General features: G+C 34.0%; 1 protein-coding gene across 1 annotated transcript in view; it reads right to left on the reverse strand.

Moving 5' to 3' along the window:
* Window positions 1-20,593, reverse strand: part of WDR35 (WD repeat domain 35) — a 59,218-nt gene that overhangs the window by 9,730 nt on the left and 28,895 nt on the right. The window contains exons 12-19 of the mRNA XM_063078192.1: window positions 19,007-19,151; window positions 16,352-16,421; window positions 13,182-13,235; window positions 11,656-11,765; window positions 10,982-11,192; window positions 4,728-4,808; window positions 2,215-2,351; window positions 1,718-1,921 (exon numbers count right to left, since the gene is read on the reverse strand). Coding sequence (XP_062934262.1) covers window positions 1,718-1,921; window positions 2,215-2,351; window positions 4,728-4,808; window positions 10,982-11,192; window positions 11,656-11,765; window positions 13,182-13,235; window positions 16,352-16,421; window positions 19,007-19,151 — 1,012 coding nt within the window. The remainder of the gene's footprint in view (window positions 1-1,717; window positions 1,922-2,214; window positions 2,352-4,727; window positions 4,809-10,981; window positions 11,193-11,655; window positions 11,766-13,181; window positions 13,236-16,351; window positions 16,422-19,006; window positions 19,152-20,593) is intronic.

A 20,593-nucleotide genomic window follows, 5' to 3' on the forward strand; every position in this document is an offset into this window, starting at 1 on the left:
CCCACCACACACAGAACTTGTCACCACCTTGATCTTGGACTTTCCAGCCTACAGAACTGTGATAAATAAGTTTCTTTTCTTTATAAACTACCCAGTCTCAGGTGTTTTATTACAACAGCAAAAATGGACTAAGACACCAAAATAGGAAAAAGAAAACGATTTCTTGGCTTTTATTTTTCTAGACTTCTAATTTACTTAGCAAAATGTTTTAATAATAATCAATTCTTTTCAGCAATTTCTCATACATGATCAGGTTTATTTCAAAGCAAAACATATAGCATAAACACTGTTGGTTTTTTTTTTTTCCCCAGGGCTGAGTTATATTAGGGATCTCTTGGGAGTATAAATAACATTTTTCAAAAATTAGATATGATGTTTACAGGTGAAATAAAGTTTATACACCATTTTATATAAATAAAAAATGAAATATAAATATAAAGGTAATAAAACTCAATCCCTAACTACCTTTTCATCTTTCTTGACAACAGAAAATTAAACCAAAATGCAGAATCCAATCAGACCTAAACCAAAACAGAGAATTCATATAATAAGCTGTGTAATAAATGATTAAACCTCCCAGTCTCTTAAATCCTGTCATTTTTTTCCTACCGAATGAAAGAAATTTCCCATAGTCAGCCATTAATAGATATAAAAACAGAGAAGAGAGCTGCCCCAAATTATAAAACATAAATTAATGAGGGGCATATAGAATATCTAGGTTGTAATCCAAACCAAAAAAAGAAAAAATGAGCAGGAGTATCCATTCTTATATCAGATAAAATAGACTTTAAACCAAAAACTATAAGAAGAGACAAAGAAGATTATATAATGACAAAGGAATCTATACAGAAAGAGGATATAACAGTCATAAACATATATGCATCCAACATCAGAACACACAGATATATAAGCCAACACTATTAGACCTACAGAGAGAGATAGACTCCAATACTGCATGTCCTCACTTGTAAGTGGGAGCTAAAAAAATAAACACATAAATAAAAAGAAAGAAAGATACAATAACCACATTGATAATGCTGAACTTTCAAAAGGAGAGAACAGAACTGAGGTTACCAGAAGTGGGAAAGTGGGGGTGGGGGGAGGGGTAAGGGAGGAACTGGTAAGGGCCATGAAAAATGATTACGTTGTATAATGTTGAATATACCAATTATTCTGATTTGAGCATCACATATTGCATGCAGGTATTGATATTCAACTCTGTACCCCACAGCTATGTACACATCAACTAAGCTTCAATAAAAATAAGCAGGTAAATAAACAGAAATACTGCATGTCCTCATTCATAAGTAGGAGCTAAAAACTACAGATAAATAAAATAAAGAAAGAAACAAACAACAAACAATAATATGTTGAACTTTCAGAAGGAAAGAACAGAACTGTGGTTATTAGAGGGGGGAAGGGGTTGGGAGAGGGGAGTTAGCAAAAAAACTGGTTCATGGACACAATGAAGGAGTATATTTTGTAATGACAAATATGCCAACTATCCTGATTTGATCACCACATACTGTACTATGTGATAGTACAACTCTATATACCCCACAAATATGTATAATCAATTATGTTTCAATAAAAAAATTAATTTTTAAAAATTTTAAAAGGAAATGGTATAATACATTTAGTCTATTTTATAGTCCCCATTTGTAAAGCAATCACGAACTCCAGAACTACTCAGAATACCTGCACCTTCACAACTTACCTTCTGTCCATATCAAGATACATTCTTTCAGCCTCTTCAAACCTGCCAAAGTAGGCGACAACTTCAGCCTGCTTCATTGACTCACTCTGCAGATTGCCCAGGCGCTTCACAAACTTAATGCCTTGGTAATCTTTGCAGCGCACAAATGCTTGCTCTGCAGTGTGTAAGTCCAGTTTCTGAAGAGCTGCTTCAGCCAGTAGGCGCCTTTATTAAAAATAGGAAACAGAAAAGCCTATTGCAAATTACTGATAGCAAGTCCTGAATCAGAATTGAACTATTATACCTATTGTTACTAGTGAAACATGGCGGAACATGACTATTTTAACACATGTAAACATTTTTCATATAGTATTATGCTTACATTGAGGACTTCCAAATATAAAATAAATTTCTATATTTTGAAAACAAGAGCAAGAATGGAAGTCTGTTCCCATCAGGAGGTTAGTACAGGAGCAGGCGATGACAGAACTGAGACTTGGGGTTTTTTAATTAAATACCAAAGTCGGGGGTGTGGATTGTCCTCTATGAATTGAGACGCATCTTCAATTCCGACCTTCTCAATCAATGCACGACTATCTCGAAGGGACCGAATCTCAAAGTTAATTATATAATCCTTGTTTGGATGTTCTGGGTTCTAAAAGAAAAGACAAAAACAAGAGAATTCAAATAGTAGACTTTAGAGCATGTGTTTCTTTTACAATTAAAAACAAAAACAAACAAAAATAACCCTGCATTATATTGTGAGCAAAACTTGGAAGAGAAGAAAATCCCATACTTGGGTCTTTTGAGTTTTCTGGAAAAACCCAAAACTCACAAGGTACAGCTTAACTCTCCACTCCACCCTACCCCTTCCCAATAAACTGGGCGATAGGACTATAGATACTCTCTCCCCAATATTAGATACATATAAAATGTGCCCAGTGTATAAAGAATCTCAAAGTACACCTAACCAATTTAAACATATATTTTCTAAAATACTTCATAAATCAATATAATCATCAGAGCAACAACACCACAGTCATTTTCAAGCATTAAGACAATAAGCAACTATGAGCCTTTCTGGTTTGCAATGAAAAAAATTATCTAAAGGTCCTGAATTCCTTTAAATTCACTTTCAAGTTATTTAATTAAAATTGCATAACACTAAGAAAGGAGATTGTACAATGATGCCGTTTTATAAAATTACTTCTGTTCATCTACCTAATCTATCCTTCCACATACAGCTTATAGCAGCATGGAATGATGTTCTGCTGTTTATCCAATGTTAACGATTAAAATATCTCAATGATGAGATTTAGGATGTTTTGTTTTGTTTTTACTTTATTTTCAGCACTTTTGTGTATTGCTTGAATTGTATATAATGAATATTTGCCACTTTTTTAAAAGCAAGAAAGTTACTACTCATTTTTAAAAAATCAATTAAACAAACGCTTTCTGAGAACCAACTGTATACCAGACCCTTGCTAGATGCTGGGGATTCAAGAAGCTCATTCTCTATCAAACCATTAATATGTAAAATCAGAGAAGATACTCCAGCCAGCTTAGTTTGATTCTACCCCACCTATGACTTGGTGGTTGTTGTTTTTAATTGGCAAAACCACATCTTCTAAAGAGTTCCCAAGCGCTAAGTCTTTAGGGAAAGAGAACAAGCAAAAAGACATAGCTTCCTTCACATGTGAGGAAAAGGGGGAAATTGATACACTTTTCTCTGCCATTACTGTATTAAGGTTAAACAGGCAATAAAACAAGTTCATTAGCTGTACAAGTCATACACCTTAAACAAACACAAGATCTTTTTCTTTACTCTTTACAGGAAGAGCTATCCACATAGAGAAGAGTTGAATAGTCACCTTTAGAGATTAAATAATCCTAGGTTGTAATAAAGATTCAGATTCCATTTTTGACGTTTCACAGAACAGCTTTTACGCCTCACTCCTGCCTCCAATTCTGCCTCACGTGGGTCAAGCTGATAAGAAAACCCAGTGCTCCCTCCTTTGGAGCCAGCATGAGTTTCAAACCACATAAGACCTCACCCAAGGGAACCCTCACCCCAGACCCAGCTCCTGACTATAAAAAAAAAAAAAAACTCTAGCCAATCTCCTTTCCCTGTTCTCACAAGCCATTTTCAGACCAGCTTGGGAAGTCTCCCTTTCTCTTCCCCAAAAGCCTCGCTATGTAAGTGGTAAAATGTTTTATACCCTCTCAGCGTGTCTATGGTATCATCAATCATGACATCCAAGTTAAATTCTGGGTAGAGGTCCACCCTGGTGCTGCAGGGTGGTTATAATATAGAAAAACGAAACTGGTTCACAAAAAAAGGGTAGCAATTTACATATCAAACCAAAATACACAAACATGCCCCAAGTTGCAACTAACTTCTGGACATTAAGAATTTATTATTCCAATTCCAAAAAATATATATAGTACACAGAAAAGTAAATGCTTTGGAGAAAATGAAGGTAAATCTGCTCTCAGTATATTCTTAGAGAAAAAAATTCTCAAAGGATGGTCAATAAAGGCCAATGTAGTGGTGTAAAAAGATATCTGGAATCAGAAAAAGCTTGTTTTATAAAACCTGGAAAAAATAAGAGGACAGTAGACCTCCAAACAAAAAATTACTCATAATACCCTAGAGTACCTCTTTGTTATTCCTACAGAAACAATTAGCGACCAGTTTTTGAGCTCTTACTTGTCCCTAGCACTGTGCTAAGTGCTTTTCACACTTTATTTTACATACTAACAATCCTATGAAATAGGTACTATAATTACTCTCATCTTATACAGGTAAAAACTAAGGCTCCTACATTTTTGTCATCATTTTACAGGAAAGGAAAGTGAAACTCAGAAAGATAGCAGCACCTGCCTAAAGGTTGCACAAGTAGCAGAGGAGGGTTGGACCAGAGATGTGCATGACTCCTGGGTACACGCTCGTAACTGGACACTACACTGCCTCCAAAAACGAATCCCAATCAAGGCAGCAACAGAAATATAACTGCTTTTTATGAATTACCTTTAATATCTCATCCAGAAGAACAGATTTAATTTCTAAGTCCTCAAAGTTACAAATATATCCAGAGGTCTGAATGGGTTCCTTTAAAGACAAAAACAAATGTTATGTTTCATTACGTAAATTTGCCCCCCCCAACAAATCACAATTTTAAATTTTATTATCAAAATTTTCGAACAAACATAAAAATAGAGAAAATATCATTGATACCCACATACCTATCACCCAATTAATTATTAACATTTTGCTAAATATGCTCCATTTAATTTTTTGGCTGAAGTATTGCAAAGTAAGTAAAGTAAATTATAGATCTCATGACATTTCACCCCTAAATACTTCAATACATGTCTCTAGAAGATAAGAACGTTCTTTTATATGGTCACATTACTATTATCACACATTATAATTATAAGCACCTTATAATATAAATAATTAATAACAGTATTATTTACCTAATAGCATTTAATATTCAGTCTAAATTTTCCCAATTAATATAAAAATGTCTTATATAGCTTCATAATTCTAATTCATGCAATTTAATATTAAATTTAATTCCTTGTAAAATTGATAAATACCATATCTGTATCTAAGTACATTGATGGAGTTTGGATGTGTTGTCCCCTCCAAAACTCATGTGGAAATTTGATCTCCAATGTGGCAGTATTGGAAACTGATTGAGTCATGGGGATGGATCCTTCATGAATGGATTAATGCTCTCCCTGGGGGAGGAGGGGTAGTGAGTTCTCGCTCTATTAGTTCCCGGGAGACCTGATTGTTTAAAGGACCCTGGCATATCTCTCTCTCTGTCTCTGTCTCTCTCTCTCTCTCTCTATCTCTCTCTCTCAAAACGGACTAATACATACATCTATCAAAAAAAAATCCCATACCATACTGAAGTCTATCCTCTGTAACATGAGGCAGAGAGTATTCCTAACATATTTCCTACATAAGATTTTACTTGCCAGTATGTAAATACATGAGTCTGTTATATGTCTGTCTCTTATCCTAGTGTTATGCAGGCTTGTAGAAATAAAACATAGGATATGCATATCATAACACGCATATAATGTAAAGTAGCTGCCCTAAATCCTTAGTAGAAAAAAATAGGTATATATATTATATAAACAAAAATAGATAAATTGCTAATATACTTAATACCTACAAGAATACTGTAAAAGAATAAAGTTCCCTGGTAATAGAAATAATGCCAGAATGCAATTTTTAAAAATATGTATGTATATGTATATCATAATGAAGAAGGTAACCAAAATCCAAATGAAATAAAATATCAGATTTATAACTCTGAAAGTTAGTCCCTCACATATGATAGAATCTATAAAAATTATAATAAAAGTTACCAAAAAGATGAAAATAAGAGGTAAAAATATATATTTAGTTTAAGAATGAGGCTCTTGAATGCACAGTATGTATGTTTACTGGGTCTTGAAATGTATACGTTCTTTTAAAAAGTACAAATTGTTGATTAAAATAGTCAAATTATATGAGAAAATTTTATAAAACCCTTTATTGCCTTAAGAAAAAGGTTGTATTGCATAAAGGCAAATATTATGATTTTATGAGCAACAAACACACATTAAAAATCAGAAAAAAATTACATTAAAAAAGAAAGCACATTTAATGAGATATTTCTTATAAATTACAGGGGCCTTTCAGGCTTGGGCCATAATCCCCCCACAAAATCCCAAACACCATAGTTTCAAATGCTGAAATCCTAAAAGATCAAAATTCCTAAAGTCTAAAATCCCCAAAATCACAATACTAAAAGATTAAAATCCCAAAAATATAATTCTGGAAAAAATAATAAAAGAAATTCTTTAAGACATTTATTTATACTTTTTAAGGGTGTTTATTTGAAAAACACAAAAATATGACAGAATACTTCATAGCCACTTTACACAATAAAACAGGTAATAATATGCATATTTTTGTAAGCATAAACACTTAGGTATATGTTAGTATACTCAGGTATACTAAAGACAGTCATATAGGTGTAATTGTTATGAGCAGACAAATTGTATTCATATCAAAAAAAGGTCAAAAAGCAAAATGTGTACATGCATATCACTATGGTTAGTAATTGTGTGCACCCAGCTTTATAACTGTGGTCATCTGAACTACCTAAGTCTTTTGACAAGATCGATCACAAATCACGATGGGTCACCGCTGCATATGCAGTAGTAGCCCAAAAGCCCAGATCTCAAAAAATTTTATCTTTCACAAGTGCAGATGTCAAAAAGGACATGTCTTCATTTAGCAAGGAAGTTTTGTTTTTATGTACATTCATAATGCTTACACACAGAGTCAAGTGATAATGCACTTTAGTGGTGTCAAATTTGCAAAAAATGCATAAAACAAATTAGAATTATCTAAAAATCTTTATACAATTCATGCCTCCAGTATTAGAAATGATGCTAAGACAAAATGTACAGCAAAACAAATTGTAAAAAATAATGCTGACAATTTTAAATAGTGTGGAAAAAACTAAGAAAAGGAAAAAAAAGGAAAGAAAACAAAAATAATTTGGCACATGCAAAAATTGTCTTATAGGGATAGATCATGGACAGTTGCATGGAGGTAGTCCATAAGAGGTGGCCAACTTTCACAATTATTAACTATATTTTGAAGTCTTGCATCACAATTAATAGCTGCTTTTTTTTCTTTTAGGGCATGGCTCTCCTCAAAGAATTTGTTCACATTCAATTTCTATGCAGCACTGCTCTAGGTATCACTTAATCCAGTCAAATAGACACCAAAATTTAAGTCCACAGTCCACCCCTTGTCAATTTGGCACCCATATGCACCTCCTTAAACCATACTTAATTTCCAAATAAAGACAATAACAAGGTAATAGCTCCACCTAACATGATGCAACTAACACGATGCAACAACTATCCTGCATACAACTGAAAATGCACACTAATCCCTTCCCCAGAATTCAGCTTTCAAGATTTCAACATTTGAGATTTTAATCTTCTGGGATTGTGATTTTTCTGATTTTAGAAGTTAGAGATCTTAGACTTTATAGATTTTGATCTCTAGGGACTTTGATCTTTAGGGATTTTAATAGTTGGGATTATGGTTTTCTGGATTGTGTCTTTCAGAATTATAATCATCACTGGAGACTTTCATATACTTTATTTTGATACTATATGTACATCAAATATACCTGTATAAACATGTTTATCATTAGAAAATTTTTTAATTTTTGGCTGATAATATAGTAAAGCAAGACAATCAGAAGATAAAGTCATATAAGGTGACCTGTGGATAAAAAATAATACAAAATCAAAGAGAAAGGGAGAAAGAGAAAGGTGGAGAGACAGATCAAAAACAAAGAATTTCCAAAATAATCTATGATTATTGGCACATAAGTAAATATGCAAAAATATTTACATAACTCAGATTTTTAAAAATTCAGCTTCTGTTTGAATTACTTCAACCAATTTTATTTTCCAAAATTCACTAGTTATCTATCCACACTTCATTTGAATATAAAGTTTTAAACCAGTGATCTACAAAACAGGATGCACTCACCTAAGAGATATGTAAGACATTTCTTTTTATCAAGAAAGTATCTAAAGCTTTACAAATCTATACTACTCTAAGAAGCACCAGTATCCTTATTCAGCACACAAGTCAAAAGGCCTCATAACATGTACAACCTGACAGGTATCCTGAAGTGCCCTTACTTATCCATTCCATTTTAGCATATTGTGACATACTAAGGTTTGTACATACCTAATTAAGTGGACTAAGGGATTTTAATAACTAATTTTAGCTAACCCTCACAAATTGGACAAGTGGCTTAAAAAGTTTCTTGCAAAGAATTTGCAAATTAAAGGTAATATTGATAATGCAAGCACAAGCAAACAAGAAAAGGTAGAACAGACGCCTCTTTCAGTCCTAGCACAAATTCTTAGGTCAGCCACACTGCAACATGGAAACAATGACAAACTAATCAGGTCTGACAAAAAGTCAGCTAAAAAGTCAAAATTATCAAGTAGACTATTTGAAACATGGGACTTGTATCCACCCTAAATTGCGCATTATACTGAGATACTAATGGTAGCATAAACTATAACAATTAGCATGACATTTAAAAATAAAGTTTATGTCATAGTTTAAAATTTATTTTTTTCTCATTCTTTCAAAATTTCTATTTGGGGGACATGATTCATAATATGCTCATATTAATAATATGTAATATTCTAATACCTTGAGAGGGTCATGAGATGAAAATGATCAAGCAAGGAATATCAACATTAAATGCTCATTTCCTAATTCTCAAAGAAAATGTGCTGTATCAGTGAATTAAAACTTTGCACACAGATGGCATCGCATCCTTTACTCACAAATAATCTGAAGAAAGATTTACAACTTAAAGAAAGGTATGAATCTAGAATTCATAACACAGAAATGGATAAAAATATATTCAGTTACTAAATGTCAAACAAACAACTGTTAAACAAACAAACAAGTATGTTAAAGGAACATACTATTCTCTAGTTCTGCAGATCCAGTAAATTCTGTTTTCATGAAGAGTAACTTCTTACATGGTCAACAAGCAGCTAGAGGAATGAATAGCACAGTAACTAAACAAGCAGGGACCACAGCAAGCCAATGTCCTCACAAATGAAAAGAACAGAATCATCGTTTATAAAGAAATCCAGACAGTGGTAAGGTTGTGAGAAATCAACGTAGCTCTAAATCTAACAGAAACTAAACTACATGCCAAGCCTGAAAACAAGCTCAAATTTTAAAAACTAATATATTTTTTAAAGGCTGTTCTGTTAAATAAAACTACTTAAGAATCCCTTTCCACCAGGCATAGATTTTACTTGGTACTAGATTGACCATGTGTGCTCCACACACATTATTAGCAGCCAGATATAGCAAACGCTACTTCTCCAGGCATATGATTTCTGACTTAGTATGAGTGGAGCCAAAGATAGAAAAAGGACCATGACATTCAAAATCTATTCTACTCTCATCTTCAAGGTTGTCACCTGTCAAATTTCCACACTTGTTTTGTTGCGAGGTTCAAATTCCCCTTGGACTCTTGAAAGAAGCCCATGTTTAAAGGTCAGATGCAGCGGCCCTGAATACCTTTCCTTTGAGCTATTTCTCAGGGACCTAGAACTACGAAGATCCTAAGACTCCTAAAAGCTTTAGCAGAGCCTTTGAGAGCAATTTACATTAGCTCACTTGCCAACCCAAAGACCCTGAATAGGGCTCAAATGGGGAAATTCAAAAAAAAAAAAAAAAAAAAAAGAGGATATTAAAGGGACAAACAGTTTACCACTAAATAAATTACTACAGATATTTGGCAGCTCAAGGGCCCAAATATGCAATTTCTTCCCAAGAAGGAAGGTATGGGTGCAAACAAATAGAAATTAATGACATAAAGCATTTAACACATCTCATTACTTATACTAGTGGAGTACAGCAGGAATACAGAAAACTCCAAATTGAAAAGCCATTACCAGATCAAAAATTGTCTAAAAGATTTATTTTCTTAATGGTGTTTTGATGAGGCTACCACTGTAATTATTTTGTATTTCCTAAACACAACAGTTAACAATTGGTGCAGGGTAGACTAAGTGACAGGAAAATCCAGAGTGTAAAACTTAGCTGTTGTGAGCCACAAAGGAGAAAATCAAACTGTGACCTTAAAATGAGTGGAAAAGTGGCTTCCCGATTCCCAGGAGAGAGGAGGTTGATCATCGTCCATATCTGGATACTGTAAGAATGTCTGTGTTGAGACAGAACATGACCACTGGGTGATACGATGAGTATAAGTGCACACAAGACACGGTGAGCAGAGAATGAAGGGAACAGACAGGCAGAGGGCAAGGAAAGGCCAAGGCAAATTCAAAGCTACATTTTTTTTAAGGTTGTTTTAAGAAATTTTGATAAGGACTACTGATTTTCTTTTTCTTTTTTTAACTTTGGCAAGAAAAAAAAGACTATCTGGTGACCATGGTTCCATCTTCTAAAATGAGTAGAAAAAATGCCTATGAAGTGTCATTTAGAGAAAGTAGAGAATATTTAAGAGATAAGTATTATTCCCACTTAAGACCAAATATTTAAAAATTTCACAGAAATGTTTCTGTTTATTTTCAGAAATTCATGCAGCCAACAGCAACAAATCTCTTAAAGAAACAAAGGGGAAATACCCAGGTTTTGATATTTGGCTCATTATTTATGGACTGTTAACACTCATTTGTTGTTTTTACCTCAGGATCCAAATTTCTGAAAACATACATTCTTGTCTTCTCCATCATTGCAAACAAATCAGGATTAGCCTTGGCCCACTTCATATCCCAGACATCTTTTCGCTCCAATTTTAACAACTCGCCAATTACTTGCTGTCCTGTACTGTCTGTGACCCGAGCCTCCAAGTCAAAGAAAGTCAGAATTCCTGAGATGTCTATGATGGCAAGACGACTAAAAACAACACAGTTGGAGAAGGGGAACAATTGTAAAATTACTATCAGCAACCATGAGTATAAATACCTACAACCGTTCTTCTTCAAAATCAGTTTATCAGAAGCTAGAATATGGTAGAAATGGCTTTTCTAAATTGTTTTCACAAATTTGATAGAAGATATGAACTACTCCCCATTTTGCTTCCTTGTTTGGAAAATGTATCCAAAGACATTAAACCAACTGGTATAAAATGTAAAAGTCTCAATACACTTAAGCTTAAGAGTAAACAATTGCACTGAGATTTCTACATGCCTAATTAGAGAAAGACATTTAGACCAAATACAGTATAGTAAAACCACACTGTCTTTGAAGACAAGTTCATAATAAACACACCTATCTTTACATTTATTACATAAATCCAACAACCCCAATTAATAACTTCTAAGTCTAACATCTACATGAGGAGAGTTTTCAGGCTTACCTAGAGTTGCAGTTCAAGGACAACTGATAGGCTCGACAATTAAGGGAATATTTTTGAATCAAACCAACATTAGGAAGGCTGTATCTCTGAAAGGTGCCAGATTCACGACCCTATGGAAATTACTTTTGATTACTAAAGCGTATTTACCATTAACACTTTTAAACTACAACTGCAGGTCTCTCTAAATGTCCACGCATTTGTTCTAAAACCAAGTGACAGTGTCATAGCAAATGTCTAATTCTGATACTTAATTATGGCATTAAGTACATAATTATCCCCTAATTTAATTAAAAACTTTTTAAAGTGGCTGAAGGTAGCCTAATTTTTTTCATATATTGTTCAAGAAAGAAGTCAAAAACCTAGCTCTTTAGTAATACACAAATTCTTACACCACAAGGAAGAACTATCTAAGGTTATATATAGTTATTGTCTAGGTTAATTAAAAGCTAAAACATAAACTACTTGTTGAATTAAATTTCCTATATGTGAAAAATCAATAGACGATCACAATATGAAACAACTGTTACTGAAAGTCTAAGTTTTTATCCTATAGCCATCTATCTAATACTAGTTTTTGGCAAGGGGAAAGATGATCTGAAAGTAGTGAAACCATGAGAATTAGTTTAATTATGTTTTAAAAATAAAATATAATATAAGTTTCTGTGCAACTCTGTGCAAACCTCAAGGTTGACAGAGCAACAGAAAGTACAACAGACAGGAGAGAGGTGCAGTTGCCTCAGGCCATGGCAATAGATAAAGTGGGAGGCTCCACACAGCCAATCTTTACCTCTCCCCTTTTTAACCAGAGCAGCACTACTTCTGCAGCATGATTCTCAAGAGGGGCCTATCAGAAAGGTGGAAATACTACAGAATACTATGCTCTTAGGATTTTTTTCCCCATAAAATTAGCTACTGGCTAAAGAATGTAACTAGATCTGGAAATATACACTATTAAAGCTCTGTTTACATAATTCAAATGCAGTAACTCCACCAGCATTACTGTATTAAAGTAAACATTTATTCCTAAAATTAATATTTTCAAATGCCAGAGCTCAAGAAAAGACACTCTACCATTGATTCTATTTGAAAAATTCTGTAGAAATTTGCCATGAGCTTTTCTATTTTACTGGCTGGCAAATACAACACCTCTTTATTCAAAATCTCATAAAAAGTAGCTGAGCCAAAGCACTTTCTTCAATATAAAATATTAGACTACATAGAGGAGGAAATTTTCTAAGACCTACTACAGCCATGCAATCTGCCCCCATCTAGCAACACTTTATAGAACTCGTTCAATCCAGCATTACAAACTCTAAGTGTACTTTATCTTCTCAGCTGGCCATTATTCTACTGCTTATATAAATAGCTATTTGTGAGGCAAGCTTGAAAACTTTCTTATTTCTTATATTGGACTTGGTAAAACTCAGGGTGCCCACAAGATGATATTTAAATCCAAAACTCATGCTTTACCTTCCTTTTATAATTTAAACAATTACTATTCATAAAATAAGTTTTTCACAACTTACCACAATTAATGTCTTATCAGATGCAGTTATGGCACAAATTGGATCCCTTGTGCCCTAAAATAAATTAATCAATCATTATGATTTAATAGATACTTATTGAGTGACTAATCTGGTACAAGATAGTATGCAATTCACTAAAATTATGCCAATAATATATTTATTAACTTAACAAACATTTACTTACTGAGGAACTATTATTTGACAGCCACTGAATTACGCACTAGAGACACTCAGATGAAATCTATACTCTCAGGTATAGATTACTAAAAGTCTACTGGGGAAGACAGTGACCTGAATACTTAATTACAGTACAGTATGATCAAAGAGGAAGTACAAATAGCAGTTATAAGAGCACAGAGGAAAGAACACCTAACTTACATGAGATGGGCAAGAACCTGAGCTCAGTCCTAAAAGATGAACAGATGGCAGGACAAGCATGTGCCAAAATGAGGAAGGGTAAAGTATGGCACTGCAACGACCTGGGTGAACCTCAAGGGCACTATGCTTAGTGAAAAAAGCCAGTCTTTAAAGGTTACATACTATATAATTCCATTTCAGGAAACATTCTCAAAGTGACAAAACTATAGACATGGAGAACAGATGAGTGATTGCCAGGGGACAGGGATGGGGCGGGGGAGTAGGTTAGAAAATGAATAAGTAGCAAGACAGGAGCTCCTTTATGGTGATAAAATTACACACACAGGCACGCACACGCATATAAGTACATGCAAAAACTACTGAAAACTGAAAAAGGAATACGGTCATGCTCTAGTTAAGAGTATTGTACTAATGTCAATTTCCTGATTTTGACATTATACTACAGTTTTACAAGATGTCACCACTAAGGGAAGCTGAAAGGACTATTTTTGCAACTTCCTGTGAGCCTATGATTATTTCCAAATAAAATGTTTTTAAAAATCAAAAGAAAAAAAACTCAGCATGGCAAATTCAGGAAACTGCAAGTTGTTTACACAGCTGGTATCTAAGAAATGTGCTGGGGAAGAGAAGTGGGCCAGGTAGGGGTTGCGGTATCTATACTTTACTCTGAAAAATATGGGAACTTATTGAAGGTTTATAATTGGGGAGGGGAGGGACTATGTGTAACATGACCATATTTTACATTTTAGAAAGACTGCATGGCCAGCAATATGATAAATGGACCGGCATAGAGGAGATGTAGAAGATGGAAAGTAGAGACTATTCCGTGCTGCCCAACACAGTGGCCTGTAGCCACATGTCGCCATTCAAATTTAAATTAATTAAAATGAAATAAAATTTAATTCAGTTCCTTAGTCAAACTAGCCACACTTTAAGTGCTCAGTAGACACAGATGGCTAGTGGCTACTGCACTGGACAACAAAGACATAGAATATTTCCATTATCACAGGATGTTCTATTGGATAGATCTAGGTGGAAAGTTACTGCAGCGATCTAGGTAGGAAATGATGATGGACTGAATTGATATGGAGATGGTAAGGGGAAGGCCAATTTGAGAGAAATTTAGGTGACAGAATCATCAGGACTTGGTGATTTATAAGACATGAGATCAAGAGAAAAGGAGTTCTCGTGAGTCTTGCATAGATGGTGGAGCCAGTCACTGATATTATAGAATATATATGGAGAAATGAATTTGGAGAGAAGAGCTCAGCCTCAGACAGGTTAAATTTGGGGTACTTTTGAGCTGTCCAATTTCTTGCTATCCAGATAGAAAGAAACATGTTATCCAGAAATTGGAAAAACTCAACATTGGAAATACAGATATTGGAGTAATCAGCATATAAAGGGGTGGGTTTCAATAGGAATATAAAGAAGAGTGCTTCACAAATAAGTGGGAAAAAAAAAGTAGATGGCCTGGGACTAGAGATTAGGGAACACCACAACAAGAGATAGGTAGATAAGCCTTTGACAAGAAGACTAAGAAGGAAAAGTCAGCAAGATATAAAGCCAAGAATGTGGTTTCATGAAAGCAGGAAGAAAAGAGGGGTCAAAAATATTAATGTATAGATCAAATAATATAAAGACACTAAAATACCCAACAGACTTGGCAATTCAAAGGTCTCTGGAAAACCAGAATGCTTGGGGTGAAAATGGAATGTATGGTAAGGAAAGAAAGATGAACACAGAATATTTACCTTCTTTAAGAAGCTTAGCTATGAATGAATAGAGAGATACGGCAGTGGTTGGAAGAAGATATGTAGTTGGCAATGGAGACTTTAGTAGGTGTTTTTAAGATGGGAGAGATTTCAGTATGTTTTATATAAGGATGGGGGAAAGAGCTATTTGATGATAAATCGATTTGAAATTTCCTAAAAGTTCCCTTAATGGAAGGGACTGTTTCTTATTCACCAGCAGATTCCCAGCATTTACTCCAATGTGTGAACATAATAGACTTTCAACCAATACCTGCTGTATAAATGGATGGATATGTAGATGACCAGACGAATTCCTGTATATTCTAGTGGATAGGTCACAAGAACTATTAAAAGGCCTAAGTTTGAATCCTAGCTTTGCTACATAATTACTTTATGATCCTAAGTAAATTGGTGAACTTCTCTACCAGTTTTCCAATCTATAAGATGCAGCGCAGACTACATGCTGTTTATCTTTTAGAGTTGTGAGCATCAGATAAGAAACTGGATAAGAAAGAGTTTTATAAACAATTAGCACTGCTTTAAATACTCTTAGAAAATCACAACAAAAACAAAACTGTTTAGTAAAATATTATATTACATTAGCTTGTAAACAAAAGCATGTTTCTGTAAAGGTACAGTGAACTATGTTATTGGCAAAAATATGGACACTCACTAATATGCCAGAGGTGACAGACCAATCTATGATCAAGAGATAAAGAGAAATTAGATGGATGCTGAGAGAAGGGACAGGGAGGGGAGGAGGAATTATGCTTCCCAATATTTTCAGATAATATGCTTTTCTAAAGTAGTATCATTATCATATTAGCTACTTATCACCACCTGTCACCTTTACTTTAGTTTTTTATTGAGTTTTTAAGATCTAGAAAAAGTTTTTCAGAATAGAAAAAATTTTAAAGGATTGCCAAAATAATATCCTACTCACTAAAAACAAGTTATTTTTCAGGCCTCAAAATAAAATTACAATATCTCCAAATGTACAGATATTAACATTTGCTAGCAAAAAATAAAATCACCTACTTGAATGGCTTTACTGTAATCCAGTATACCATCCCCTGATCCAGAAGGAGTATCGTCAACGTGATAAATCCTGTAGAAAAAAAGATCAGAATTCCAAAGAAAGTTTAAGTAAGAATTATAATATTTCATAGTCTCTAGAACAATTAAAGGATAAGATGACACCAATGAATATTGTTATTTAATACAAAAACCCTTATTATTTTAAAGAGTTCTTAACACAGCTAAACCTTATAAAGGTAGAAACTATCTACCATGTGTTTACTAATCATGCAAGTGATATGTTCCTGAAAACATATATGTTATGCCAAAAATATATCTGAACATTGAGTCACATCCTTCCAATGAATTTCATTAAACCCTGAGAGCATTTTACCTTAGTCTCCAGCTGAACATCAACCAGGAGTAACTTATAACACATTAACTTTCTCTGTTGTTTCTCCATAACTTCCCATCTATCAATGTGTTTAATAAAAGTAAAACTTAAATGGATTTGGAAACTCTAATTAATGGAATTTTTGATCTGAAGTAAAGAAGCTTTCCCTACCCTTCCTGTACTATGAAGATGCACCCCTTTTGGACACCGCCATCTCTCTGGAAACTTTATCATGCTATTTATTCACAGCGCAGTGTCACTGCTGGTTTACTTCTCTCTCCCACTAGGTGGTAAGTTGCCTGGAGGCAAAGACTATACAGCTTCAGTCCCCAGCACAGTGCCAAACACTGTCAAGCACTCTATAATGTCTGCTGAATAATCACTAAAATGGATGGAAGTGAATATGGAAGACAGAGCACAGAGTTGCTCTTAGGCTTTGGGCAAATTACTTCTCTGAGCCTCAACTTCTCCATCTGTAAAATAAGGGTAACAATTCCCCCTTTTCAGCATTTCTAAGAGACATAAATAAGAAACTGTTTGTAAAGTACAAAAGCACAGAGTCTGACATATAAAAGGGGTTCAAGAAATTGTAACTTAGGAAAATCATGCCATTTCCTATTTTTTAAATACCATAAAATTTTATAATTGTTACTTTGAAATCATAATTGTACTTTCATGAATATAATGAGATCAAATTTTAAATAAACTTAATAGAAATGCATTAAAATTCAGAAACATGTACCAATTTAGAGGAACTACATATTTAGGCATTTTAATACATTTCTATTAAGTATATCCAGTCCTATTGAGTTATCATAAAATACAAGTCAAAGATGTGAGAAGAGGAGGTCCCTCAAGAGATCATTTGGTCCAGCTCCCTCTCTTAAAACAGGAAATATGCCATAAGAAAGGCCAGTTTGAGTATAAAGTGGCTCAGGGTCAGATAAACCTGGCTTTATGTCCCATCTCTACTTATCAGCTGGTGACCTTTGGCAAATAATTTACACTCGCATGTCTGTTTCCTCTCTGCAAAACAGGAATAAGGGTGCTGACTAGACTTATCAAAATGTCTGACACATAAGAAGTACTCAAACATTGGCTGTTATCACCATCATCAACCATTTTGACAGATGAAAAAACTGAGGTCCAAGGAGAACTTGCCTAAAGTTATTAAAACTGGTAAGCAGATCTCAGAAATATAAGGAAATGCCGCCTTCTTGATTTAAACAAAAGCCAGAACTGCTTTAGCTGACTAGAGGAGTACACTCATGCCACAGAGAAGCTGGACTTTTTGCCCCAGCTTTGTCCTAAGATCTACTCCCTCCCCAAAGGCTGCACGCCTCTGCTCACTATCATTACAGCAAGTCCTATCAGCATGGGAACTACCACATGCTGTCCTCAAAAAGGCCAAAGAGTCTTTCCACTCAGTCTTCCAGCACCACTGAGAAGACAAGATATAATGTTTTTCAATTGCTTTTTACTGCTTCCACTTGAATTCACATACCCAAAACACTTTCACTGGGGACATATCTCCTATTTTAACATAAGTGCATCTTAAAGGGAATGGAAAGGAAGTCTGCAGTAAGATCTCACACATGTGGGAGGAGAGATGATTCGAAAAAGCAACCTGGGGTTTGTGACATGACTCCCACCACCCACTCCTACCAACATAGGCCCATGCTCTCATTAAGAATCATTAGGTTAAAACATTCAACAAAATGCTTTACTTAAAGTCTTAGGGTAACAACAAAAGGGCAATGAACACAGAGTATCACCAACAGAAACAATATAATTTACAAAACACAGTAAATGCATCTTCACCTTAAGACTTTCTATAGAGAATCCCTCCATCCTGGCTGCTAACCTCTTAGAGTCTTCTTTACCCCCACTTACCTGAAGTAATTCCACCTCAAGACTCCTGGAATCCAAAGCAAAAGAAGCCAAGTCCCCAGTTCACCCCACTTAAAGACCTCTTCCATATCTGTGTCAAAGGACCTGCCTCTCCTCTGGTGATTGATATGGTGAGGACAGCCACTTCCATATAAAAACACAGATTTTCAGCCTTTATCTCTAAGAGCTTTTTTATATTACTATGAAAGAAATGGTACCTATAGTACCTCTCTTTTATTTTGATAAATTTAAACAGATATATGTGAAAGATATGAGTATTTCTACTAATCAAGACAGTTTATACTTCTCAAACATGATAATTTATAATCACCCAATTCTTATTTAAATGTGATATTGTTGAGCTACGAAAAAATCTGCATCAAAAAATATACCTTTCTCTCCCTTCTTTTCGAGACCGCGTGACCTGATTAATTTCCAATGCTGTGAGCTTCTTTGCCACACGATATTGCCAGGTATAAAATGCTTCTTTTGAAGCTGCTATCACATGGGTTTTGGTCATTGCAACAAATAACGGTACTATGAAAAAGGACATTAAGACAATTAAGTTTTAGTTACACAGAATTACAGAAAATTTGTGTTGTAAAGCACTTCAGTCATCACTGTATCCAATGTGAATCAAAATGTGCACTATTACCAACCTCTAGAGGGAGCCTGAAGCCTTTCTTGGGAGGAACAATTTGCTGAGTGCCAGGCAAGGAAAATGGAAAGGTCCAGGCTCTGCTCTTCTTGCCCTGACCTAATTTTCACTAAATCCTAAGTTATTTGCTAAATATTTAGGAAATACCACCATGGATACTCTGATGCTGGTAACTACCAGTGATTTGAAGTAAGTTCCCAAACCTTAACTTCTTTCTAATAAAGTATATAAATTTTCCTAAAGCATATAAAAGCATTTTTACAACCAATATTTACCTACAATTACAAATTACACTCATGTTCCTTTCTTTTTGATAAATCCTAAATACAAGGATTTTATCCTCAGTCTGATTTATTCAAAATTAAAATGTTAGTGGTTTAAGGTAACCACTAAAAAGTGGAGAGTCAGACTTCTAGAATTCAAATTGCAGGCACTTGCTAACATTCTTTCTGAAGTTCAGTTTACTTACTGTAAGTTTAAAATAATAATGCCAATCCTGTCAACCTGTTTTAAGATTTTAAAAGAGATAATAAATACAAAGCATTTATAAATATATAAATACTTAAATAAAGTATTAAATTTTAAATTTTTAAATAAACATTTAGCACAGTGCCTAGCATAGAGTAAATGTTTAATAATAATTTTGAGTCAATATTTATTGAACTTTTAAAAATATATGTCATGCACTCTTCTAAGGACATTACAAATATTAATTTACAACTGCCCTATATAAGGTAGGCATTATTATCCCCATTTAGCACATGAAAAAATTGATACATGAAATAGTTACAATTTGCCCATATCACACAGGTAGAAAGTGGAAAAACTGAACTCAAACCCAGAATCTGTACTCTTAACCACTATAGCATAATGACCCTCATTAAGGATTAAGAAGTATTAGGCATGTTGCTATTATTGTTTTTACTTTTATTATCTACATAGGTTTTTATAATAAAACCATATATAAATTTTCCAATCAATGCAAAAAATAAATACAAATATATCTGAAACATGTTCTTTTGAATCAATACAGCAGTAATTTAAGCAAATTCATACAGGTAGATATTCCTATCTATATAAATTTTGCTAGATCTATATTAAAAGATCCATCCCAACCTGATGAAGCTTCTAGGGAAAAGACCAAGTTATAACAGATAAAATGTTTTAGGAAAAGAACACAACCAAAATAAAAGCACTTCATGCCCTTCTCAACTATTCAATATATGGAAAAAATTTTGAAATATCTAGAAAGATTATAGGAAAAATTTTAAAGAAAATAATTATGCCTCCATTAATTGAACTTTGTAACAGTAATAGGTAG

The sequence above is a fragment of the Cynocephalus volans genome, chromosome 14 (genome assembly GCF_027409185.1).
Source record: "Cynocephalus volans isolate mCynVol1 chromosome 14, mCynVol1.pri, whole genome shotgun sequence".
NCBI lineage: Eukaryota > Metazoa > Chordata > Mammalia > Dermoptera > Cynocephalidae > Cynocephalus > Cynocephalus volans.